Source organism: Hyperoodon ampullatus, assembly GCF_949752795.1.
Source record: "Hyperoodon ampullatus genome assembly, chromosome: X".
Classification (NCBI taxonomy): Eukaryota; Metazoa; Chordata; class Mammalia; order Artiodactyla; family Ziphiidae; genus Hyperoodon; species Hyperoodon ampullatus.
Genome location: NC_136913.1, coordinates 19,839,481 through 19,864,806, shown reverse-complemented (window position 1 = coordinate 19,864,806; position 25,326 = coordinate 19,839,481). Strand labels below are relative to the sequence as shown.

General features: G+C 42.8%; 1 protein-coding gene across 1 annotated transcript in view; it reads right to left on the bottom strand.

Annotated features, from left to right (window-relative positions):
* Positions 1-25,326, bottom strand: part of PHEX (phosphate regulating endopeptidase X-linked) — a gene marked incomplete at both ends in the record, with an annotated part of 202,797 nt that overhangs the window by 92,453 nt on the left and 85,018 nt on the right. Inside the window, one exon of the mRNA XM_079727783.1 lies at positions 14,406-14,507. Within this exon, the coding sequence (XP_079583909.1) occupies positions 14,406-14,507 (102 nt within the window). The remainder of the gene's footprint in view (positions 1-14,405; positions 14,508-25,326) is intronic.

The following is a 25,326-nucleotide window of genomic DNA, read 5'->3' as shown; positions in this document are numbered from 1 at the left end:
GAGTGAACCAGCGACCACAGTTCTTCCCTTACAGGGGTCAGTTCAATGCAGTAATCTGTATTTTGGGGGTACAGTGTTTTAGTTATAAATAAACACTATGATGCTATTTCAAAAGTTCAGAGAAGAGAGGAAAGACCTCACTATCAGTTCTAAAATGGTTTGTTTTTCTCTTTCCAAGACTATAAGTGGGGAAATGGACTAAAAAGGATGAGAGGATGTATGTTACAACATGGATGAATCTAGAAGACATCATGCCAAGTGAAAGAAGCCAGACACAAAAGGTCACACAGTCTATGATTGCATTTATATGAAATAGCCAGAATGGGTGAATTCTCGGACAGAAGGCAGACTGGTGGTTGCCTGAAGCTGGGGGAAGGCAAATGAGGAGTGCCTGCTTACTGGGTATGAAGTTTCCTTGTAGGATGATGACAATGCTCTGGAACTAGACAAAGGTAGTGGCTGCACAACACTGTAAAAGTAGTCAGTGCCACTGAATTGTACATTTTAAAATGCTTCATTTTATGTTATGTGAATTTTACCTCAATAAAAAAAGGAAAAAAGGAGGAGAAGCTAGGGGAGGAAAGAACTATGAAACAGAAATGGTAAAGATTTGAAAGCTTTTTGGAAGAAAGACTCAACAGGATTCGAGTGCTTTCCAGTTGGCTGGGAAGTAAAATTGAGATTTCTGCTTTGGGAGTCTGAATAGCTGGCTATAACCCACGGAATAATGTAATCTCCACTGAGGATAACACCGGACCTTAGAAAGAATGGGAACCCAATGAATGTTCAATTCCCTCAAGTTTCCACTTTTTAAATAGAACAATAAATTAGAAAATCAAGGAATACCCTAAATATAGTGTAACTGGATCATATCAAGGCACTGCTAAATGGCTCATGATCTCCTTGCAGGCAAAATGGATAAATCAGATGACAGTTCCATGAAGTTGTTCAAAGTAGAATAACTGGCCTAAAAATCCACTGGTTAGTGAATTGCTAGGCATCTAACAAAAGACCTGTCACAGGGCAGGTTCTCCATGAATCTGCTCAATAGATAAATCTGGAAGGAATCTCCAAAGGACGAGCCAATAGGGAGATTCCAGTTCTACTGTGTGAGCATGCTCATTAATAACCCAGAAAAATAATCAAACCAAAACGTGGATTTATCTGGGACTTCCCTGGAAGTCCAGTGGTTAGGACTTGGTGCTTTCACTGCCATGGCCCCAGGTTCAATCCCTTGTTAGGGAACTAAGATCCTGCAAGCTGTGCGGCATGGACAAAAAAAAAAAAAAGTGGACTTATCAAATTATGAATGATATAAAGGTGGAGACACTGAATGACAGACTTGAGGTTTTTAAAGGTCTTTTGAGATGCCATTCTGTGGAATTCATCCTAAATTTGGGGGGAAAGCAGTATGCACAAGATGTTTATCATAGTAATATCAATAGTAGCACAACCTAAATACCCAACTATGGAGAAATGATTAAGTAATCTCCTGTATAACCACTGGAAGACTATGCAATAACAGTGAAAATTCTTTTATAAAGCCTATGTAGTAGGGACTTCCCTGGTGGTGCAGTGGTTAAGAATCCGCCTGCCAACGCAGGGGACACGGGTTCCAGCCCTGGTCCGGGAAGATCCCAAATGCCGCGGTGCAACTAAGCTCGTGCGCCACAACTACTGAGCCTGCGCTCTAGAGCCCGCAAGCCACAACTACTGAGCCTGAGTGCCACAATTACTGAGCCCGCATGCCTAGAGCTGGTGCTTCACAACAAGAGAAGCCACCACAATGAGAAGCCTGCGCACCGCAACGAAGAGTAGCCCCCGCTCGCCACAACTAGAGAAAGCCCACACACAGCAACGAAGACCTAATGCAGCCAAAGGTAAATAAATAAATAAATTTATTTAAAAAAAAAAAAAAGATTATGTAGTAAGAGGAGAAATGTTTAAAATATAAAAGAGAAAAAAAGGAATCAAATTTATATATACAGGATTATTCAAGCCTACGTATAGGGAAAAAAACAAAGTAATACATCAAAATGTTAGCAGTGGTTATGTTTGGGTGATGGGACTAGTAATGATTTTTTTTCTCTCTACTTTTATACTCTACCTTGGAGATTTTCTTAAATGAGCATAGATTTTTGTAGCAAAACTAATAAACACACAGGAGATCCAGAAACATATACTTTTTAAAAATCAGAGCCATGACCAAAGCTAAATGGATTTTTAATAAGAATTAATGTGAAGTTCTGGGATGAGGGTTTAAAGGAAATGCCACGTTTACGACTGGAGCAACAGGGCTTACTGACGGTTCCTGTGGGATTAAAAAAAAGACCTAGAAATTAACTGACTGTAAATTCGCTATGAGCCAACAGTGACATGGCTGAGGAGAAAAGATAGCCATAATATAAACTTCGGATTTCTAAAATAATTTGTATGCAAAACAAAAGCAGTAATAATATTCCCATTGTGCTGTGTGAGTTGGACTGTATGTAGAATACTGTGTTCAGCTTTGAACCTGAGCTTTAAAAAAAGATGCTGAAAACCTGGAGAGCAGCCAGCAGGATGAGGCATCAGAACCACAGCAGGAAAGCAGTGATTCCCACACTTTGGCGGCATCAGAATCACTCAGAGGGCTTATTAAAATGCAGATTCTTGGGTCTCCTCCCAGAGTTTCTAATTCTATAGATCTGGGATGGGGCCAAGAAGCTGCACTTTTAGCTAGTTCCTAGGTGATGCCGATGCTGCTGGTCTGAGGACCACACTTAGAGACCCACTGGCACTGTGGATAAAAGAACAGACTCGGAAACCAGACTGCCAGGGATTAAGTCCCAGCTCTTCCACCTACTGACTGTGTGACCTTGAGCAAGCCTGCTTGCCCTCTCTGTGCTACAGTTTTCTCATCTGTAAAATGAAACGATTTGACCAACCTCATACAGATATCATGGCATTGATGTAGTTAATATTTGTAAAGCATTTAGAACATCTAGCCTGGCATATAATGCTTGTTAATTTAATGAGGAACATTAGAGACGTTTTGTCTGAAATAGAAAAACATTTAAACATCTTCAAATACTGGAAGGGCTTTTATGTGGAAGATATATTCTGCATAGTTCCTGGGGACAGACATGGAGTCAAGGGGTGGAAGTGACCAAGAAGGAGCCTTTGGATCTGTAACAAGAAGGGCTTTTTAGCAGCTGGAGCAACACTGGTGGGTGGCCTGGTTGGGTTCTGAGTGTCCCAGTACTCACTCAGGGCACTCCCCAGTGAGAGATGGTGAACAGGGATTCCTGTAAGGAATTCCTGTAAGGGGTAAGGGAAGTAGCCTCTTAATAAACATCAGCTAGTTCAAGCAATACAACCTTGGTGTAAGGGAGCTTTCACCTCTAATAACCCGGAGCTCTCAAAGTGTTGGCCTCAGACCAAGAGCATCGCCAAGAACTTGTCAGATATGTAAATTCCCAGGCCCCACCTCAGAGCTACTGACTCAGAAACTCTGGGGGGTGAGGCCTAGCAATCTATGTTTTAACAAGCCCTGCAGATGGTGCCAATGCACCTCGAGTATGAGAACCAATGACCTACAACACTGCCCAAAACAACATTTCCTTGAGGCTCTATCTAGAACACGGAAACTTGATTAAAGTAACCTCACTGCAACAAGGTATCAGGTATAATATGCCTCTGATAACTACGTGCAGCAAACTGCTACTTACACCAAATATTTGCTTTGGTATTTAAAAGGTATATCACAGAGATAACACTGAATTTGTTTAAAACAAGAAAATCCAAACTCCACAGAGAAAAGCAAGGTACCCAGCCTCCCATCACCCTCTCAGGAGGGGCTGCCCTGCAGGGGTGGGGCGGGGGTGATATATAAGGAGGACCGCGTTCTGACAAAAAGCATCAAAGCACCTAAAGGCTAAGAGGGACCTCAGAGCCTGTGGTCTTATGTCATCTACCTTCCTAGCCCAGAGGAAAACACAATGACCCAGACACACAGAACTTCACTTAGCATCTCTCACCAGTCAGTGCAGACAAAGTCTCCCCTCCTGCACAGGACAACAGTTTGGAAGAAACAGCTGAACACACTTGGAGAGCCTTTCTCACGTTCCAGGCGCTCTTTTAAATACTTGAAGTATATAACTTCTCATAACAAATCTCTGAGGTAGGTACTAATCTCACCATTTTACAGATGTGAAAACTGAGGGTCAGAAAGGTTCAGTAATTTCCAAAGGGTCATACAGCTAATAAGTGGTAGACATTGGCTCTGAGCCTAGGCAATCTTTCTCCAGAGTCTGTAAGCTTCTCTAACTGTACTTCCTGTTGGGGTCAGCAAGGGAGAGGAGATACAAGTGTGAAGGCCACTACCTTGGCCTGTCTGTGCATGTGAGAGAGACGGAGAGACACAGAGCCAGAGAGTGCCAGCAAGCTCAAGATGGCGGCAAGTGTGAGCCAGAGATGCAGAGGGAGTGGGGGGGAGCCTGAAAGATGGTTCACATGCTATTTCGTCAGTCCCTGTGTGTTCCTAGGTGAGCGCTGGAGTGGATGCAGGAACTGGGGTGACTGCATTCTTAAGCACCTACACAAACAGGCTTGAATCTGTCACAGGCAAGGGCAGGACACAGTTTGACACAAGCCCTTCCCTTTCTTTTCTTCTATAAAGCAATTTAAAAGGAATACGTGAGATGAAGCAGAAGTGAAGGTACCAAGGCAAAGTGACAGCTGGATGCAAAGTTGTTGGGATTAATAAGTAAGGAAGAGCCAGAAGAAGCCATGCTCACAGGCTGCAGGGACAAGGGCCGTGACAAGGAAGAGCGAGGTGGCAGAGCGGGAACTGCAAGTCAGCCGCCCTCACACAGGGTGCTTGGGCTCCTTAGAGGCTTCCTCCTCTAGAACCCCAGGACCAGTCCGCGTCTCCATCACATTAAGACTTCTCCTCATCTTCTCAGAATCCGTATCACTGCTGTGCTCTCCTAGCAGTGTGGAAACCCCTGCAGAAACGGGACTGCAACTGATCATCTCTGAACATGCAGCTCCTAGTCCAGTACCTGGCACGCTGTTGCTTCTGGAAAAGTCTGTGGAATTGAATTTGCTGAAGCGGTGCTAGCACCCAGATGCAGTGAAATGCGTTGTCACCTTAAGGAGAGGAAGGACGGGAAAAGTCACACCCCAGAGGCTGTGTCCTAGTTGGGGAGCCCCCAGGTACAGATCCGAGACAAGGACTGGAGTGCAAGCACTTCATCTGGGACGTGAAAGAGACACCAAACACTGGTAGGGGACTGGGGAGGTGAGCAGAGAAAGACGCAGTCAACAGGGGGATCTTATGGAGCCAGCTGTCAGTGTGAGCGACTAGAGCTTGCCCCACTGCGGAAACTCCGGGAGCCTGGGCAGAGCACACTCGAGGGAAGAGGGGGCTAGGGCAACTTCCATCAATCATTGGGTTGTGCTCACTTCCCGGACCTTTGGGCCCTCTGGGTGAGTGGCCTAGCACACGCCAGTGGGAAGAGAAAGCTGTTGGGGAAAATGTGGGTGCTGGCAGCTGAAGTCAGACAGGTGTGCAGTGAAATGGTGATGGCAAGGGCAGTTAGTGCCTCCCCCCAGCTCACCGGGTCGGGGTGGTCCTGAAAATCTGCATCTCTATGAGTCCCCAGGGAGGCTGCTGCTGCTGCTGCTAGTCTAGAAGCACACCCCGAGAACCACTGGGCTCAGATGTGGGCAGGACACCAACATGGTTGGTCCATGCTGGATACCTGGGGCAAATCCAACACCTAGGGCTGGACAGAGCTTAAAGATAAAGGAAACCAGAATTACACCCCAAAATATGCCTCTTCGACATAAAAATTATTTTGAGCTGAAGGCAATTGAGAAGCAGTGGATACAAGAAAAGCTCCTGCTCTCCCCCAATTTGCCTAAAAGGACATAAATTTTCAAAGTTGTCCCTCCTCCCCTCTCTATGAGGGAGGACAAAAGTGAATCACTAAGACAACTTTAGACCTTATAGGCCTGGAGACAGCAGCAGAGGAATCTACATGACAACTAACTAGCCTGTATCTACCACTAGTTTCCCATATATTACATTCCCACCATCTGCCACTTTTGGAAGTCTAAAACTACTTTCCCTTTTTCTTCTTCTTTCTCTACAAATTTATTGTCATTTGGTTTAGATGACATATAAGCCGGAGTTCTAAGCCACTTCTCTGAGTTACTCATTTCTCTGAGTTTCTCTCACATGTGTATGAGATATACATGTTAATGAACTTGTTTGCTTTTCTCCTGTTAATCTATCTTTTGTTACATGGACCCAAGTTTTAAGAACTTAGAAGGATGGAAGGAAAGGTTATTTTCCCTGCCCAACAGAGACAAAGCCAAAGAGGTGAGCTAAATTTCTGTTTGGAACCTCTGTAGGAAAACTCTTCCCACCTCACCCAAAGCATGTGCCTGGGAGTCACATGCTCATGTTGATGGGACCATGAGACAAACTTCTTGGGAACCCTCTGTACCTGCTATGGCTAAGGTTAAGGCCACTCACAGCATCCTGAGGATGCTGCCTTCCTAGGAGTTCCATCAGGGTCTTTTTCTCTAGGGGTGGCCTGGCAAACAAAGGTCACAGGGGCAAAGAGCACAAACAAATATTTTAGAAAGAATCCAGCTTTTGGCTACAAATCGAATCTAGCTGGGCACCAGCCGAGTTCCTCCTGATCTGACACAGAGCTCACCAGCACAAGCCGGGTTCCCACCACCAGGGCAGCCAAAGGCACTGCTGCATCCCTTCCTGCCAGGCATCACAATCATTACGTAGTGTAGTGACCTTGAGACCCTCCTACTCTGTTCTGGAAAAGGCAAATCTTCTAGAAGATACCCCCCAAAAGAGTTTGCATCACCTTACACTCATTCAACAGCTACAATAGCCAGAAAAAATTAACAGGCCTCCTGTCCTTTGCTGCTTGTTTATAATAAGAGCATATGCTCGCAGGGAACGTAGAATCCTAAACAAAAATTGGTGCTTATTTGACCAGACTAAATTTCTAGTTCGAAACCTACACTGTTGGTTTCACAACACAAAACTACTCATGACCTCCTGAGAAATGAGAGGGGAAAGGCAGGGAGACAGAGATAACAAATCTATCCTTCATTCACAGAAGCAGAGGTATCCTTGTTTATCTTTTACAGTAATCACCCTTAGCAAAGAGAACAACAAGGCCACATCCCCACGCTTCCATTCTGAGACTGGAGTAACCACCACAAAAGCCAGGGTGTTAGGCCTCAGCCCCCTGCAGGCATCTGGACCCTCCCTGTTCAGGAGGCAGGTCACTAGGGATTGATGAGGTCAATACCCCCCAGGAGGCACTGTAATTAGCTGCAGACCAGAGCCTGACTGTGAGAGAAAGGAACGCTTCTCCCCCTCACAAATTGCAACATTTTTCCAGCTTTCCCAATGGGTTGCCAAGTGACTCAGCGCTGGCCCAGTGTGGGCACTATTACTGATGAGAAATCTTCCGCCTGGGTGATATACTGGATACAACACATGCCCTAAGAACAGTGCCAAGTCATACCAGAAGAGCAGGCGAATTATTCACCTCCACTTCAAATGCAGGCAAATCCTGTCTTAATGCAGGGGCTACTCAGTATCAGAAACACAAAGCCCTAAGATAGTCAGAGATTTCCATCTAAGATTCAAGAAATTATTAGGCAGAGCCTCTCCTTTCTTGTTGACTATTAAAAGGCAATCAAATCAAGGACAGCCTAGAAAAAGGGCAAGAAAAAATAATAATTGTTCAAAAACAACCCCATGGCAGAAAGCTGCATAAGAGCCTTCAGCTCTCTAAACGTCTTTGTGAGTGCTATGAGCTCCACCCAGAGGTCACTTCCAGATCTCCATGTTCATTTAATTTGGAAAAAGAAAACCCACATCTTCTGGGGTCCAGAGCCCGACTTGCTTTGGAGAACTGCCGGAAATTCTCAGACAACATTCCCTCTTTCTCACCTTTCATTAAAGGAACTGCTCTAAACGAAGCCACTGACAAAGGATTAATCTCCAAAATATGGAAGTTTCTCATGCAGCTCAATATCAAAAAAACAAATAACCCAATCCAAAACTGGGCAGAAGACCTAAACAGACATTTCTCCAAAGAAGACATACAGATGGCCAACAAACACATGAAAGGATGCTCAACATCACTAATCATTAGAGAAATGCAAATCAAACCTACAATGGGGGACTTCCCTGGTGGCGCAGTGGTTAAGAATCCGCCTCCCAATGCAGGGAACATGGGTTCGAGCCCTGGTCCAGGAAGATCCCACATGCCGCGGAACAACTACACCCGTGCGACACAACTACTGAGTCTGAGCCCTAGAGCCTGCGTGCCACAACTACTGAAGCCCGCGTGCCTAGAGGCCGTGCTCTGGAACAAGAGAAGCCACCGCAATGAGAGGCCCGCGCACTGCAACAAAGAGTAGCCCCCGCTCGTCGCAACCAGAGAAAGCCCACGCACAGCAACAAAGACCCAACACAGCCAAAAATAAATTAATTAATTTTAAAAAAGAAAAAAAAGCTACAATGAAGTATCACCTCACACGAGTCAGAATGGCCATCACCAAAAAATCTACAAAAAACAAATGCTGGAGAGGGTGTGGAGTGGAGAAAAGGGAACCCTCCTACACTGTTGGTGGGAATGTAAATTGATACAGCCACTATGGAGAACAGTATGGAGGTTCCTTAGAGAACTAAAAATAGAACTACCATTTTTTGCCCAGTAGTGGGATTTCTAAAGAGGTTCCTTTGAAAAGTAAAAATAGAACTACCAAATTGTGCAAGGCACAAATAAATACTTTTCCCTTATTAAGTTCCATGCTGATAAGACCTCTTTCTTTTGGTGAATAGCACTCTTTTTGTTTGGAGATGTCTACTTTTCCATAAAATTAAATAGTAGTTAAAGCTCTGAAAGAGGCAAGATGACAGTGGGCTGAGGTTGTTGGTGTATCAACCCCAAGGGAGTGATACGTTTCCTTTTTACAGCAGAATCCAGCCCATGTCTTTTGTGGTTTCCTTCACATCTTTGGGGTAGTTATGACTTCTCAGTTTTCCACACTTAAACTGGAGTCCCTGTTCTCTTTTCCCGACCTGCTATCAGGTATGAGTGTTCTGAATGCACACTGCTCATGTATCAGACTTACATTACTGTCATTAACATGAAAAGAATTACAGCCTTGTGTAATCCCACTACTGGGCACATATCCTGAGAAAACCATAATTCAGAAAGAGTCATGTACCACAATGTTCATTGCAGCTCTATTTACAATAGCCAGGACATGGAAGCAACCTAAATGTCCATCAACAGATGAATGGATAAAGAAGATGTGGCACATATATACAATGGAACATTACTCAGCCATAAAAGGAAACGAAATTGAGTTATTTGTAGTGAGATGGATGGACCTAGAGACTGTCATACAGAGTGAAGGAAGTCAGAAAGAGAAAAACAAATACCGTATGCTGACACATATATATGGAATCTAAGGAAAAAAATGGTTCTGAAGAACCTAGGGGCAGGACAGGAATAAAGATGCAGACACAGAGAATGGACTTGAGGACATGGGGAGGGGGAAGGGTAAGCTGGGATGAAGTGAGAGAGTGGCATGGACATATATACACTACCAAACGTAAAACAGATAGCTAGTGGGAAGCAGCCGCATAGCACAGGGGGATCAGCTCGGTGCTTTGTGACCACCTAGAGGGGTGGGATAGGGAGGGTGGGAGGGAGGGAGATGCAAGAGGGAGGGGATATGGGGATATCTGTATACGTATAGCTGATTCACTTTGTTATACAGCAGAAACTAACACAACAATGTAAAGCAATTATACTTCAATAAAGATGTTTAAAAATTAAATTAAAAAAAAAAAGGAACTGCTCTGAAGTCTGAAATTCAAGATATACTCAGAGAACCTGGTGACATCCAGCAGGACAACTACCTTTGATATCTGCACCTGTCGAGGAACTAGTTTGAGTTCCTGGCAGGTTGAACTCAGCTCAAAGACAGTGGAGCGTTCAAAGAGTACTTTTAGAAGAAAAAGTGAGGGTTCTCCTTGAAAAAAAATATAAGACTCGAGAGCAACTCAGGGGGCAAAGAAGAATGTGTCTAATATTAGAAGGACTGGGAATAATCCTCCTTCAGGAAGGACCCATGGCTATTTGCCTAGAAGGCCCAACTGAAAAGTACCCACTCCCTTATGCAACCCAGAAGATCCCCCTAAGGCAATCACCAGCCATACTTTTCAAAAGACTAGGGTCCCCAGAGCATTCCCCTGGTATCCATCCATTCATAACATGCACACACTACTCACCACTCCACCCCACCCTCCACACCGGTGGCCCTCAGTCCACAAGGGGTCAGGCTAGGGTCAAGAGCCCTCAGTGTGCTGGGCTCTCAACTGCCCAGTGCAAGACTTGCTCTGTTCCAGGTATCATAAGCTAGCCCAGCAAATAAATGAAGCGTTCAAACAACAACAGTACGCTGGTGCACAAAGTTTCATCTACCATCTGGAGAGCTTCTTATCACAGCCCGCATGCTCCTGCCTTCAACAGCTTGTGCCTTACATGACTTAAGACAGCTCTGACAGGTTCTCAAAGGGGAAAAAAATCAAACTTACCCTCTGTCTTCCTCCAACACCCCCCACCCCGGCACTGCCACCCAAGTTCTTTCCTCACTATGAAACACTGAACAGTCTTTTCGTGTCTATTGACAAAAATATCTATGGCAATGTTTATCCACCTTGGGAGTATTAAAGCTCTACAAAATATCTGTGTTAAACCTCTGCACATTCTCCATTAAACAAGGCTAAGCATTCCCAGAATGTTGACCTCTTCTCTTCTTTAATAGACTTTTTTAGAGCAGTTTTAGGGTCACAGCAAAATTGAGCAGAAAGTACAGAGTTCCTATATAATCCCGGCCCCCACGCATGCACAACCTCCCCAATTATCAACATCCCCCACCAGAGTGGGACATTTGTTACAATCAATGAACCTGCATTGACACATCATTATCACCCAGAGTCCATAGTTTACATTATGGTTCACTCTCAGTGCTGCATATTCTACAGGTTTGGACAAATGTATAATGATATGTATCCACCATTATGGTATCATACAGAGTAGTTTCCCTGCTCTGAAAACCCTCTCCCTCTTTGTTCCTTGACCATAATGCAAAAACTTTTGTGCTCAGCATGACTCAGTATGACTCTAAGCAGAGGTCCCGAAGCCTGCCTAAGGATAAGAATCACCAAGGAGACTGGTTAAAATCATAGATGTTCAGACTGCACCCTCAATCCACTAAATCAGACCTTGCTAGGGAGGAGCCCAGAAAGCTAGACACAGTCCAGGCACCCCAGGTGATTGCTATCATCAGTAAGTTTCAAAAATGCCTCTCTAAAGAAGAAATGCTCCTAAGTTCAGTCTCCCAGCTGAAGAGCAGCATCCATTAAGAATGTAGCAGGCCACAGCAATCAGAGAAGGAAAAGAAATAAAAGGAATCCAAATTGGAAAAGAAGAAGTAAAACTGTCACTGTTTGCAGATGACATGATACTATACATAGAGAATTCCAAAGATGCTACCAGAAAACTACTAGAGCTAATCAAGGAATTTGGTAAAGTAGCAGGATATAAAATTAATGCACAGAAATCTCCTGCATTCCTATACACTAATGATGAAAAATCTGAAAGAAAAATTAAGGAAACACTCCCATTTACCATTGCAACAAAAAGAATAAAATACCTAGGAATAAACCTTCCTAGGGAGACGAAAGACCTGTATGCAGAAAAGTATAAGACACTGATGAAAGAAATTAAAGATGATACAAACAGATGGAGAGATATACCATGTTCTTGGATTGGAAGAATCAACATTGTGAAAATGACTCTACTACCCAAAGCAATCTACAGATTCAATGCAATCTCTATCAAACTACCACTGGCATTTTTCACAGAACTAGAACAAAAAATTTCATAATTTGTATTGAAACACAAAAGACCCCGAATAGCCAAAGCAATCTAGAGAAAGAAAAAGGGAGCTGGAGGAATCAGGCTCCGTGACTTCAGACTATACTACAAAGCTACAGTAATCTAGACAGTATGGTACTGGCACAATAACAGAAATATAGATCAATGGAACAGGATAGAAAGCCCCGAAATAAAGCCTCACACATATGGTCACCTTATCTTTGATAAAGGAGGCAAGAATATACAATGGAGAAAAGACAGTCTCTTCAATAAGTGGTGCTGGGAAAACTGGACAGCTACATGTAAAAGAAGGAAATTAGAACACTCCCTGACGCCATACACAAAAATAAACTCAAAATGGTTAAAGACCTAAATGTAAGGCCAGACACTATCAAACTCTTAGAGGAAAACATAGGCAGAACACTCTATGACATTCATCACAGGTAGATACTTTTTGACCCACCACCTACAGAAATGGAAATAAAAACAAAAATAAACAAATGGGACCGAATGAAACTTAAAAGCTTTTGCACAGCAAAGGAAAACATAAAAAGACGAAAAGACAACCCTCAGAATGGGAGAAAATATTTGCAAACAAAGCAACTGACAAAGGATTAATCTCCAAAATATACAGGCAGCTCATGCAGCTCAATATCAAAAAAACAAACAACCCAATCCAAAAATGGGCAGAAGACCTAAATAGACATTTCTCCAAAGAAGATATACAGATTGCCAACAAACACATGAAAGAATGCTCAACATCTCTAATCTTTAGAGAAATGCAAATCAAAACTACAATGAGGTATCACCTCACACCAGTCAGGATGGCCATCATCAAAAAACCTACAAACAATAAATGCTGGAGAGGGTGTGGAGAAAAGGGAACCCTCTCTTGCAACGTTGGTGGGAATATAAATTGATACAGCCGCTATGGAGAACAGTATGGAGGTTCCTTAAAAAAACTAAAAATAGAACTACCATACCATACGACCCAGCAATCCCACTTCTGGGCATATACCCTGAGAAAACCATATTTCAAAAAGAGTCATTTTCCAAAACGTTCATTGCAGCTCTATTTACAATAGCCAGGACATGGAAGCAACCTAAGTGTCCATCGACAGATGAATGGATAAAGAAGATGTGGCACATATATACAATGGAATATCACTCAGCCATAAAAAGAAACAAAATTGAGTTATTTGTAGTCAGGTGGATGGACCTAGAGTCTGTCATACAGAGTGAAGTAAGTCAGAAAGAGAAAAACAAATACCGTACACTAACACATATATATGGAATCTAAAAAAAAAGGTTCTGAAGAACCTAGGGGCAGGACAGGAATAAAGACACAGAAGTAGAGAATGGACTTGAGGACACGGGGAGGGGGAAGGGTAAGCTGGGAGTAAGTGAGAGAGTGGCATGGACATATATACACTACCAAATGTAAAACAGATAGCTAGTGGGAAGCAGCCGCATTGCACAGGGAGATCAGTTCGGTGCTTTGTGACCACCTAGAGGGGTGGGATAGGAAGGGTGGGAGGGAGACGCAAGAGGGAGGAGATATGGGGATATATGTTTATGTATAGCTGATTTACTTTGTTATACAGCTGAAACTAACACACCACTGTAAAGCAATTATTCTCCAATAAAGGTGTTAAAAAAAAAAAAAAAAAAAGAATGTAGCAGGCGTTTCCCACCCATGCAAGCTCCAGCTCCATCAGAATACCTAGAATTCAAGATGGGTCCCATTCTTTACTTCTAAACAGCAAGGCTGCTAATACTTTTCTCACTTATCCCCTTATATTGTTGCCAGAAAGTTTTACAAGGTCTAGCAAGTGTCCGCTTCTATTAGGAAATGTTTTTGTATTCCTATGCAATGGTCTACTATTGGTCTACAGTTTATAAGCATGCTATTTGGATCATTTGCACAAAATGATGGGTTAGGAAGTAGGTCTGCTTGGTTACAGTAGAGGATTTGCCTGAGGACATTAGCACACATCGCGCACGGAGCAGAAGGACACACAGCTAATATGGGTTTTTCTTCTTTGTGCCTTGAGGGCTCTTCTGCCAGCTGCTCCCCTTGGCTCCCCACCGCTCTGCATTCTGCCATAGCCAATGATGCTTTAATGGCAAAATTCGCTGGGCAGCAAGCCATGTGGCTCTTACAGACGGCAATTAGGAGAGAAGGAAAGGCTGAATTACAAGGTGTTTGAAAACGTGGTTTGAAAAAGTCAGATCTTATTTTCTCTTACCTCCTGGTAATAAAATTTCTGTATTCATCCCAAAACAGACACCTAACTCTGGGGTCATTTGGAGTCAACAGCTCAGTCAATATAAAAATCCACTACACAGTCAATGGGGAGCATGAAAATCCATTAAACCAGAAGTCATATTTTTTTCATCAAAAGGAATCCTTACCTTTTCTTTGGCTTTCCTTTTTGTCCCTGCATCCATCCACTCATTTTCTTTCTCCAGCATGTCAATAAAGGCCCATCGGACACCCTCAATCAATTCCTCCATCTATAAGGAAATACCCAAAGAAGCAGGTCAAAACCAAGAAGCTTCAGACAAGCTTTTCTGGGCCACGATAAATAGTCCAATGCTAAACACAGTGGGAAAGAGGCTCCTTTAAGCTTGACTCCATGCTCTGGCAGCATTTCTTTTCCCAGGAAAATGCCTTTTCCCCCCATTACTAGGAGAAAACTAACCATTTCTTTCCTTGAGAACCATGTGATGGCCCAGTTGTAAAAGGATTACATGAGGAAAGGAATTCGCCATAGGTTATGACTAATAACTTACCTGTAGCTACTGTATTAGTGCACCCATATCAAGGTTGCAACTAATTTCAATAGGTTAATAACGGCTTGAGAGAAAAAAGCAAAGGCATGGGCTGTGTACTTCAGAAAGGTATTGCAGAAGAAATTGAGTGAACAGTTGAAAGAGATACTGTTAACAGAGAAACAGGCAGGGAGAGCCAGCACCCTAGACACTTCTCAATATGAATCACTTATGTCAAGACCCCAGTTCTCTCTAAATTAATGCCAGTGGTTAAACCAAATGCGTGGCTGTTCTCTGTCATCTTCCTACTCTCCTCTCTCCTCTCTGACAGCTCAGAAAAGTCGTATGCTATTTCAAGTCTAAAATGGTTAGGTCTCAAGGGGGCTGCTACAGAAACACTGTCTTCTGAAAGCCCTGTTTCAAAGTGTTCCAAGAGGGCTTCCCTGGTGGTGCAGTGGTTGAGAGTCCGCCTGCCGATGCAGGGGACACGGGTTCGTGCCCCGATCCGGGAAGATCCCACATGCCGCAGAGCGGCTGGGCCCATGGGCCATGGCCGCTGAGCCTGCGCGTCCGGAGCCTGTGCTCCGCAACGGGAGAGGCCACGACAGTGAGAGGCCCACGTACCACAAAAAAAAAAAAAAAAAAGTGTTCCAAGAGTGAGACCACACCTACAGTAATGATGTGTTTGCCCTGGTTTTTCTTCCAGCATCTGTGGGTCAGCAGAGAGGACTGGGGGAGAGAGATGCTAACACTTAACTTCAGCAGCCCACATGGAGCAGTCTGGGGAGGCCCTGCTTGTCTATGGGTGCAAACCAATCGAAATTCCATTCTCCTACACAGATGCTTCATTTTTCCTAACAGGACACTCAAGAAAGCATATAATACTAGGTTTGGCACCAGAATGAAAATTTTCATTTGAAATTATGGAGTTGTAAATCCATTTTTAGCATTAATTCTAGAAGGAAAGAAATTTAATGTTTCCTTGGTTCTATAATGAATTGTCAGCAGAAAGCTCAAAATAGTTTTTTTCTGTTTAATAAGTTTTCAGCTATGTTTTCAGTTCAATAACAGTTGTAAGGGAATAAGAGCTAGAAATCAGTGGGCTGGGTTCCATTGTATGTAAATAAGAACAAACAGCAGATGGAGGCGGGGGTACTTCACAGCTATTTCTTCCCAACTTAGTAAAAACATTAAGAGAAAAGAAATCGCAACTTGAGATTGGGGCATGATAAAGACATGAAATGACAGAAGAGCAAAGGTCCTTTAAAATCATTAAGTCACTGGTTCTCAACCTTGTCTGTACACTGGGGTCTCTGGTTGGGGGGTGGCGGGAGGAGCTTTAAACAATGCTGATGTCATTGTTGCAGAGTGAGGCCTGAGCACTGGAAGGTTTCAAAGCCCCTCAAGGTGATTCCAATGTGCAGCCAGGATGAAGACTCACTGGTGTAGGGAAGCCACTTATTTTACAGATAAGGAAATTAGGAGTCAAGAGAGTCCATGACCAGGACTTCCCTGGTTGTCCAGTGGCTAAGACTCTGCACTCCCAATTCAGGGGGCCTGGGTTCGATCCCTGGTCAGGGAACTAGATCCCACATGCCACAACTAAAGATCCTGCATACCGCAACGAAGGTCCCACGTGCCACAACTAAGACCTGACGCAGTCAAATAAATAACTAAATATTTTTGAAAAGAGAGAGAGAAAGAGAGAGTCCATGATCTCTTCCAGCTCTTACAACTGGGAAGGGTCAGAGCCAGGACCTGACCTCAGAGGTAACTGACAGTTGTGAGGTCAGAACTTCCAGGAGCAAAAGAGGTGTCCCTCAGAAATCAGAGGAAAATGCCAGGAAAGTAGAAGAAAACAGAGAGAGATGCAGCAGTGACCATTTCAAACAGAAAACCCACAGAAGGAGGGTGTTAAAACAACAAGGAAATCTTCAGGGCCTTTATCTTTTGCCTCTGCAGTCACCAGCACCCCTAAGTCTTTATGACATCATCGTAGGGGAGCAAAATTTGCCACCCTAAAATATGTCTCTTTGGCATATCAATTGTTTTAAGCTGGTCATTTTCTGAGGAACAGCAGACACAGGAAGGGATCTGAAAACCAAATAGCAGTTGCCTTTTTGTAAGAAATATCTCCATTTGTAAGGTAAATCTCCATTTGAAGGTTATCTCCCTCTCTGTACCTAGAAGAGGAGAATGACTAAATCTCCAGAAACTCCTATCAATGGAGAAGTCATTGACTTAAATCTTCATCACAATCACCGTCCTTTACTGCACTTTTCCTAGTATTGCCCCCATAACTGACTCTCTTCACCCCCAACATCTTCTTTTGTCTTTAGCTGAAGATGGTATATAAGGTGAGGGCTTTGGCCATTTTGGCAAGCTGCTTAGTTTTCCCCGGTCTCTCCCATGTATATATGTTACTTTGTTTGATTTTCTGCTGTCACTCTCTATCACATCAATTTAATTCTTATATCAGCCAGAAGAATTTAGAAGGAGAGGGGAATATTTCTTCCTCTCCAACATCATCAGGCAGCAACACACATCAGCCAGCCTGTCACCTTCACATAAAAAGAGAAACAGTATCTTCCCAAACTAGGGAGGGACAATAGGGATGGAAAGAAATGGGTGCATTAATTTGCCAGAGATTCAGCGACTGAATCAATGGAACCAGGTGATTAATTTTATGTGGGGAGGTGAGGAAAGGGTGGGAACAGTCAGATTAATTCCCAGGTTTCAGGCACAGGCAACCAGATGGATACTGCCACCATTTTCTTTTCTTTTCTTCTTCTTTTTTTTTTTTCATTTTTAAAAATTGAGTTAAAATTGACATATATTAGTTTCAGGTACACAACATAATGATTTGATATTTGTATATATTATGAAATGATCACCATAAGTCTAGTTAACACCCATCACCATGTTACCAAACACAAGTTCATCTGCCCAACGCACAGTGAGGCCAAACAATCTGAAACATCGGAGTCTAGAGCAGAGAAAGGTTTATTGCAGGGCCAAGCAAGGAGAACGAGTGGCTCATGCTCAAAACACCCTGAACTCCCCAACAGTTTTCAGGGAGAAGTATTTATAGGCAAAATTTGGGGCGGGGCTGCAGGGTTTATGACTTTCTTCTGATTGGTTGGTGGTGAGGTAACAGGGCGGTGCTCCAGGACTCTTGTGCTCAGCCTGGAGTTACCATCCTCCACCTGGGTGAGGGCCTTAGTTCCTGCAGAAGAACTCAGAGATGTACGGCTATGTGTATCCCTTGAGGAGGAATCAGGACTCTGCTGCACTGTTGTCTCCTTATTCCTCCTCCTTTGTTTCTGCATTCCCTCCCTTCCCTGCTTAGCAACTGTTTGAAGCTGCCCTTGGGAACTCAGGGAAGGTCAAGGGGGCTGAAGCCTTTTTCCTGCGAATAAGAAACGCGGGACACGGAAAAGATTTGTACCAGGGAGGGCCCCGCAGAGTCTTGCTCTGTTTCAACCAAACATAGTTAGAGTATTTTTTTTCCCTTGAGATGAGAACTTTTAAGATCTACTCTCTTAGCAACTTTCAAATATACAATACAGTATTACAAATTATAGTCACCATTTTATTTTCTAAGACTTAGAATGTTGGAAGAGAAAGACAGGTGAAGACAAAGGCCAGACCTCACTGGGAAGTGGAGACATCAAGTCTGCACAACCCAGTGGAGGAGTCTGTCTATGAAAGAGAGAAAGCAAAGACAGGGTACAAGTGGATATAGGGTTAAGAGAGGGTTCTGAGGGTTCTAAGTTTGGGTTGTGTGCATTTGTTTGTTGCTGCTGCTGTTGTGGTAGTTGCCCATGTGAGAAATTTACCTGTGTTTATGTACTGACGGACATTCAACAAGAAGGAAACGAAAAACCTGATTAAAAAATGAGCCAAAGACCTTAACAGACATCTCACTAAAGAAGACATACAGATGGCAAACAAACATAAGAAAAGATGTTTCGCCTTCGAGGGCGGAGACTGCAGGTGGCGGAGGGGGAAAGCTTCGGAGTAGCGGAGGAGAGCACAGCAACAGGGGTGTGGAGGGCAAAGCAGAGAGATTTTGGCACAGAGGATCGGTGCCCTCAGGCACACACCAGCCCGAGAGACTTGTCTGCTCGGCCGCCAGGGCGGGCGGGGCTGGGAGCTGAGGCTCGGGTATCGGCTTTCAGTCGGAGCGCAGGGAGAGGTCTGGGGCTGGCCGCAGGAAGAGACCCTGAAGGGGTTAGTGCTAGCCCGGAGGGAGTCCGGGGAAAGGGTCTGGAGCTACCGGTGAGGCAAGAGACTTTTTTCCCTTTTGTTGCCTGGTGCGCGAGGAGAGGGCATTCCCCTCCCTCCCCTCTGCCTGAGTGAGCCAGAGCCCCCGAATCAGCGGCTCCTTTAAACCTGTCCTGTCTGAGCGAAGAACGGACGCCCTCCGGCGACCTACGCGCAGAGGCGGGGCCAGGTCCAAGGCTGAGACCCGGGAGCTGTGAGAGCAGAGACAGGGAAATCTCTCTGTGCAGCCTCCGAGGCAGCGGATTAAAGCTCCACGGTCCATTTGATGTGCCCTGCGTCTGTGGAGTGCATGAATGGACAGCGAATCATCCCAAATTGAGGAAGTGGACCTTGAGGACAAGATTTAAGACTTTCCCCCCTTTTTTTTTTCCTCTTTTTACAACGAATTCTCTCAAATTAAGGAGGTGGACTTAGCAAGATTTCAGACTTTTCGCCCTTTTCCTCTTTTTACAACGAATTATCCCAAATCGAGGAGGTGGACTTGGAGAGCAAGATTTTTGATTTTTCCCCCTGCTCTCTTTTTGTGAATGTGTATGTGTAATCTTCTGTGTAAGATTCTCTCTGTATAGCTTTGCTTCCACCATATGTCCCAGGGTTCTTTCGGTCCGTGTTTTTTTTCAATAATTACTTTTTAATTTTAATAACGCTACTATATTTCATACTTTATTCTATTTTACTTTACCTGCTCTTTCTTTTTTTCCTCCCTTCCCTTCCTCCCTCCCTCCCTCCGCTCCTCCTTTCCTTCTTTCTTTTTCTTTCCTCCATCCCTCCCTCCCTCCCACCCTTCTTCTTTCCACTTTCTTTTTCTTTCCTTCCTCCCTCCCTCCCTCCTGTCTTTCTTTCTTTCTTTCCTTCCTCCCTCCCTCCCTCTCTTCTTCCATTCACTCTTCCTTTTGCTTTCATTCCTCCCTCCCTCCCTCCTTTCTTTCCTTTCTTTCCATCCTTCCTCCCTCCCTCCTTTCTTTCTTTCTTCCTTCCTTCCTTACTTCCCTTCTTCCTTTCTTTCAATCTCTCTTTCTTTCTTCTACTAATTATTTCTTTCTACTTTTTCTCACTGTTATTCTGAGCCGGGTGGATGAAAGGCTCTTGGTGCTGCAGCCAGGAGTCAGTGCTGTGCCTCTGAAGTGGGAGAGCCAACTTCAGGACACGGGTCCACAAGAGACCTCCCAGCTCCACATAATATCAAGCAGCAAAAATCTCCCAGGGATCTCCATCTCAACACCAGCACCCAGCTTCAGTCAACGACCAGCAAGCTACAGTGCTGGTCACCCTATGCCAAGCAACTAGCAAGGCAGGAACACAACCCCACCCATTAGCAGAGAGGCTACCTAAAAACATAATAAGGCCACAGGCACCCCAAAACACACCACCAGACGTGGACCTGTCCACCAGAAAGACAAGATCGAGCTTCAACCACCAGAACACAGGCATTAGTCCCCCCCACCAGGAAGCCTACACAACCTACTGAAACAACCTTAGCCACGGGGGACAGACACCAAAAACAACGGGAACTACGAATCTGCAGCCTGCAAAAAGGAGACCCCAAACACAGTAACATAAGCAAAATGAGAAAGCAGAAAAACACACAGCAGGTGAAGGAGCAAGATAAAAACCTACCAGACCTAACAAATGAAGAGGTAATAGGCAGTCTACCTGAAAAAGAATTCAGAATAATGATAGTAAAGCTGATCCAAGATTCTATTTCCCAGATCCAAAATCTTGGAAATAGAATAGACAATATGCAAGAAACAGTTAACAAGGACCTAGAAGAACTAAAGATGAATCAAGCATCGATTAAAAACACAATAAATGAAATGAAAAATACTCTAGATGGGATCAATAGCAGAATAACTGAGGCAGAAGAACGGATAAGTGAGGTGGAAGATAAAATAGTGGAAATAACTGATGCAGAGAAAAATAAAGAAAAAAGAATGAAAAGAACAGAGGACAGTCTCAGAGACCTCTGGGACAACATTAAACGCACCAACATTCGAATTATAGGGGTTCCAGAAGAAGAAGAGAAAAAGAAAGGGACTGAGAAAATATTTGAAGAGATTATAGTTGAAAACTTCCCTAACATGGGAAAGGAAATAGTTAATCAAGTCCAGGAGGCACAGAGAGTCCCATACAGAATAAATCCAAGAAGAAATACGCCAAGACACATATTAATCAAACTGTCAAAAATTAAACACAAAGAAATCATATTAAAAGCAGCAAGGGAAAAACAACAAATAACACACAAGGGAATCCCCATCAGGTTAACAGCTGATCTCTCAGCAGAAACTCTACAAGCCAGAAGGGAGTGGCAGGACATAATTAAAGTGATGAAGGAGAGAAACCTGCAACCAAGATTACTCTACCCAGCAAGGATCTCATTCAGATTTGATGGAGAAATTAAAACGTTTACAGACAAGCAAAAGCTGAGAGAGTTCAGCACCAACAAACCAGCTTTACAACAAATGCTAAAGGAACTTCTCTAGGCAAGAAACACAACAGAAGGACTATACCTACAATAACGAACCCAAAGCCATTAAGGAAATGGGAATAGGAACATACATATCAATAATTACCTTAAATGTAAATGGACTAAATGCTCCCACCAAAAGACACAGAGTGGCTGAATGGATACAAAAACAAGACCCATATATATGCTGTCTACAAGAGACCCACTTCAGACCTAGAGACACATACAGATTGAAAGTAAGGGGATGGAAAAAGATATTCCATGCAAATGGAAATCAAAAGAAAGCTGGAGTAGCAATTCTTATATCAGACAAAATAGACTTTAAAATAAAGACTATTAGAAGAGACAAAGAAGGACACTACATAACGATAAAGGGATCGATCCAAGAAGAAGATATAACAATTGTAAATATTTATGCACCCAACATAGGAGCACCTCAATACATAAGGCAAATACTAACAGCCATAAAAGGGGAAATCGACAGTAACACAATCATAGTAGGGGACTTTAACACCCCACTTTCACCAATGGACAGATCATCCAAAATGAAAATAAATAAGGAAACACAAGCTTTAAATGATACATTAAACAAGATGGACTTAATTGATATTTATAGGACATTCCACCCAAAAACAACAGAATACACATTTTTCTCAAGTGCTCATGGAACATTCTCCAGGATAGATCATATCTTGGGTCACAAATCAAGCCTTGGTAAATTTAAGAAAATTGAAATTGTATCAAGTATCTTTTCCGACCACAATGCTATGAGACTAGACATCAATTACAGGAAAAGATCTGTAAAAAATACAAACACATGGAGGCTAAACAATACACTACTCAATAACGAAGTGATCACTGAAGAAATCAAAGAGGAAATTAAGAAATACTTAGAAACAAATGACAATGGAGACACGACGACCCAAAACCTATGGGACGCAGCAAAAGCAGTTCTAAGGGGGAAGTTTATAGCAATACAATCCCACCTTAAGAAACAGGAAACATTTCGAGTAAACAACCTGACCCTGCACCTAAAGCAATTAGAGAAAGAAGAACAAAAAAACCCCAAAGTTAGCAGAAGGAAAGAAATCATAAAGATCAGATCAGAAATAAATGAAAAAGAAATGAAGGAAACGATAGCAAAGATCAACCAAACTAAAAGCTGGTTCTTTGAGAAGATAAACAAAATTGACAAACCATTAGCCAGACTCATCAAGAAAAGAAGGGAGAAGACTCAAATCAGTAGAATTAGAAATGAAAAAGGAGAAGTAACAACTGACACTGCAGAAATACAAAAGATCATGAGAGATTACTATAAGCAACTCTATTCCAATAAAATGGACAACCTGGAAGAAATGGACAAATTCTTAGAAATGCACAACCTACCAAGACTGACTCAGGAAGAAATAGAAAATATGAATAGACCAATCACAAGCACTGAAATTGAAACTGTGATTAAAAATCTTCCATCAAACAAAAACCCAGGACCAGATGGCTTCACAGGCGAATTCTATCAAACATTTAGAGAAGAGCTAACACCCATCCTTCTCAAACTCTTCCAAACAATATCAGAGGAAGGAACACTCCCAAACTCATTCTATGAGGCCACCATCACCTTGATACCAAAACCAGGCAAGGATGTCACAAAGAAAGAAAACTACAGGCCAATATCACTGATGAACATAGATGCAAAAATCCTCAACAAAATACTAGCAAACAGAATCCAACAGCACATTAAAAGGATCATACACCATGATCAAGTGGGGTTTATTCCAGGAATGCAAGGATTCTTCAATATACGCAAATCAATCAATGTGATACACCATATTAACAAGTTGAAGGAGAAAAACCATATGATCATCTCAATAGATGCAGAGAAAGCTTTCGACAAAATTCAACACCCATTTATGATAAAAACCCTGCAGAAAGTAGGCATAGAGGGAACTTTCCTCAACATAATAAAGGCCATATATGACAAACCCACAGCCAACATTGTCCTCAATGGTGAAAAACTGAAACCATTTCCACTAAGATCAGGAACAAGACAAGGCTGCCCACTCTCACCACTCTTATTCAACATAGTTTTGGAAGTTTTAGCCACAGCAATCAGAGAAGAAAAGGAAATAAAAGGAATCCAAATTGGAAAAGAAGAAGTAAAGCTGTCACTGTTTGCAGATGACATGATACTATACATAGAGAATCCTAAAGATGCTACCGAAAAACTACTAGAGCTAATCAATGAATTTGGTAAAGTAGCAGGATACAAAATTAATGCACAGAAATCTCTGGCATTCCTGTACACTAATGATGAAAAATCTGAAAATGAAATCAAGAAAACACTCCCATTTACCATTGCAACAAAAAGAATAAAATATCTAGGAATAAACCTACCTAAGGAGACAAAAGACCTGTATGCAGAAAATTATAAGACACTGATGAAAGAAATTAAAGATGATATAAATAGATGGAGAGATATACCATGCTCCTGGATTGGAAGAATCAATATTGTGAAAATGACTCTACTACCCAAAGCAATCTGCAGATTCAATGCAATCCCTATCAAACTACCACTGGCATTTTTCACAGAAGTAGAACAAAAAATTTCAAAATTTGTTTGGAAAAACAAAAGACCCCGAATAGCCAAAGCAATCTTGAGAACAAAAAACGGAGCTGGAGGAATCAGGCTGCCTGACTTCAGACTATACTACAAAGCTACAGTAATTAAGACAGTGTGGTACTGGCATAAAAACAGAAAGATAGATCAGTGGATCAGGATAGAAAGCCCAGAGATAAACCCACGCACATATGGCCAACTTATCTTTGATAAAGGAGGCAGGAATGTACAGTGGAGCAAGGACAGCCTCTTCAATAAGTGGTGCTGGGAAAACTGGACAGGGACATGTAAAAGTATGAGATTAGATCATTCCCTAACACCATACACAAAAATAAGCTCAAAATGGATTAAAGACCTAAATGTAAGGCCAGAAACTATCAAACTCTTAGAGGAAAACATAGGTAGAACACTCTATGACATAAATCACAGCAAGATCCTTTTGGACCCACCTCCTAGAGAAATGGAACTAAAAACAAAGATAAACAAATGGGACCTAATGAAACTTCAAAGCTTTTGCACAGCAAAGGAAACCATAAACAAGACCAAAAGACAACCCTCAGAATGGGAGAAAATATTTGCAAATGAAGCAACTGACAAAGGATTAATCTCCAAAATTTATAAACAGCTCATGCAGCTCAATAGCAAAAAAACAAACAACCCAATCCAAAAATGGGCAGAAGACTTAAATAGGCATTTCTCCAAAGAAGATATACAGACTGCCAACAAACACATGAAAGAATGCTCAACATCATTAATCATTAGAGAAATGCAAATCAAAACTACAATGAGATATCATCTCACACCAGTCAGAATGGCCATCATCAAGAAATCTAGAAACAATAAATGCTGGAGAGGGTGTGGAGAAAAGGGAACACTCTTGCACTGCTGGTGGGAATGTGAATTGGTACAGCCACTATGGAGAACAGTATGGAGGTCCCTTAAAAAACTAAAAATAGAACTACCATATGACCCAGCAATCCCACTACTAGGCATATACCCTGAGAAAACCATAATTCAAAAAGAGACATGTACCAAAATGTTCATTGCAGCTCTATTCACAATAGCCCGGAGCTGGAAACAACCTAAGTGTCCATCATCGGATGAATGGATAAAGAAGATGTGGCACATATATACAATGGAATATTACTCAGCCATAAAAAGAAACGAAACTGAGCTATTTGTAATGAGGTGGATAG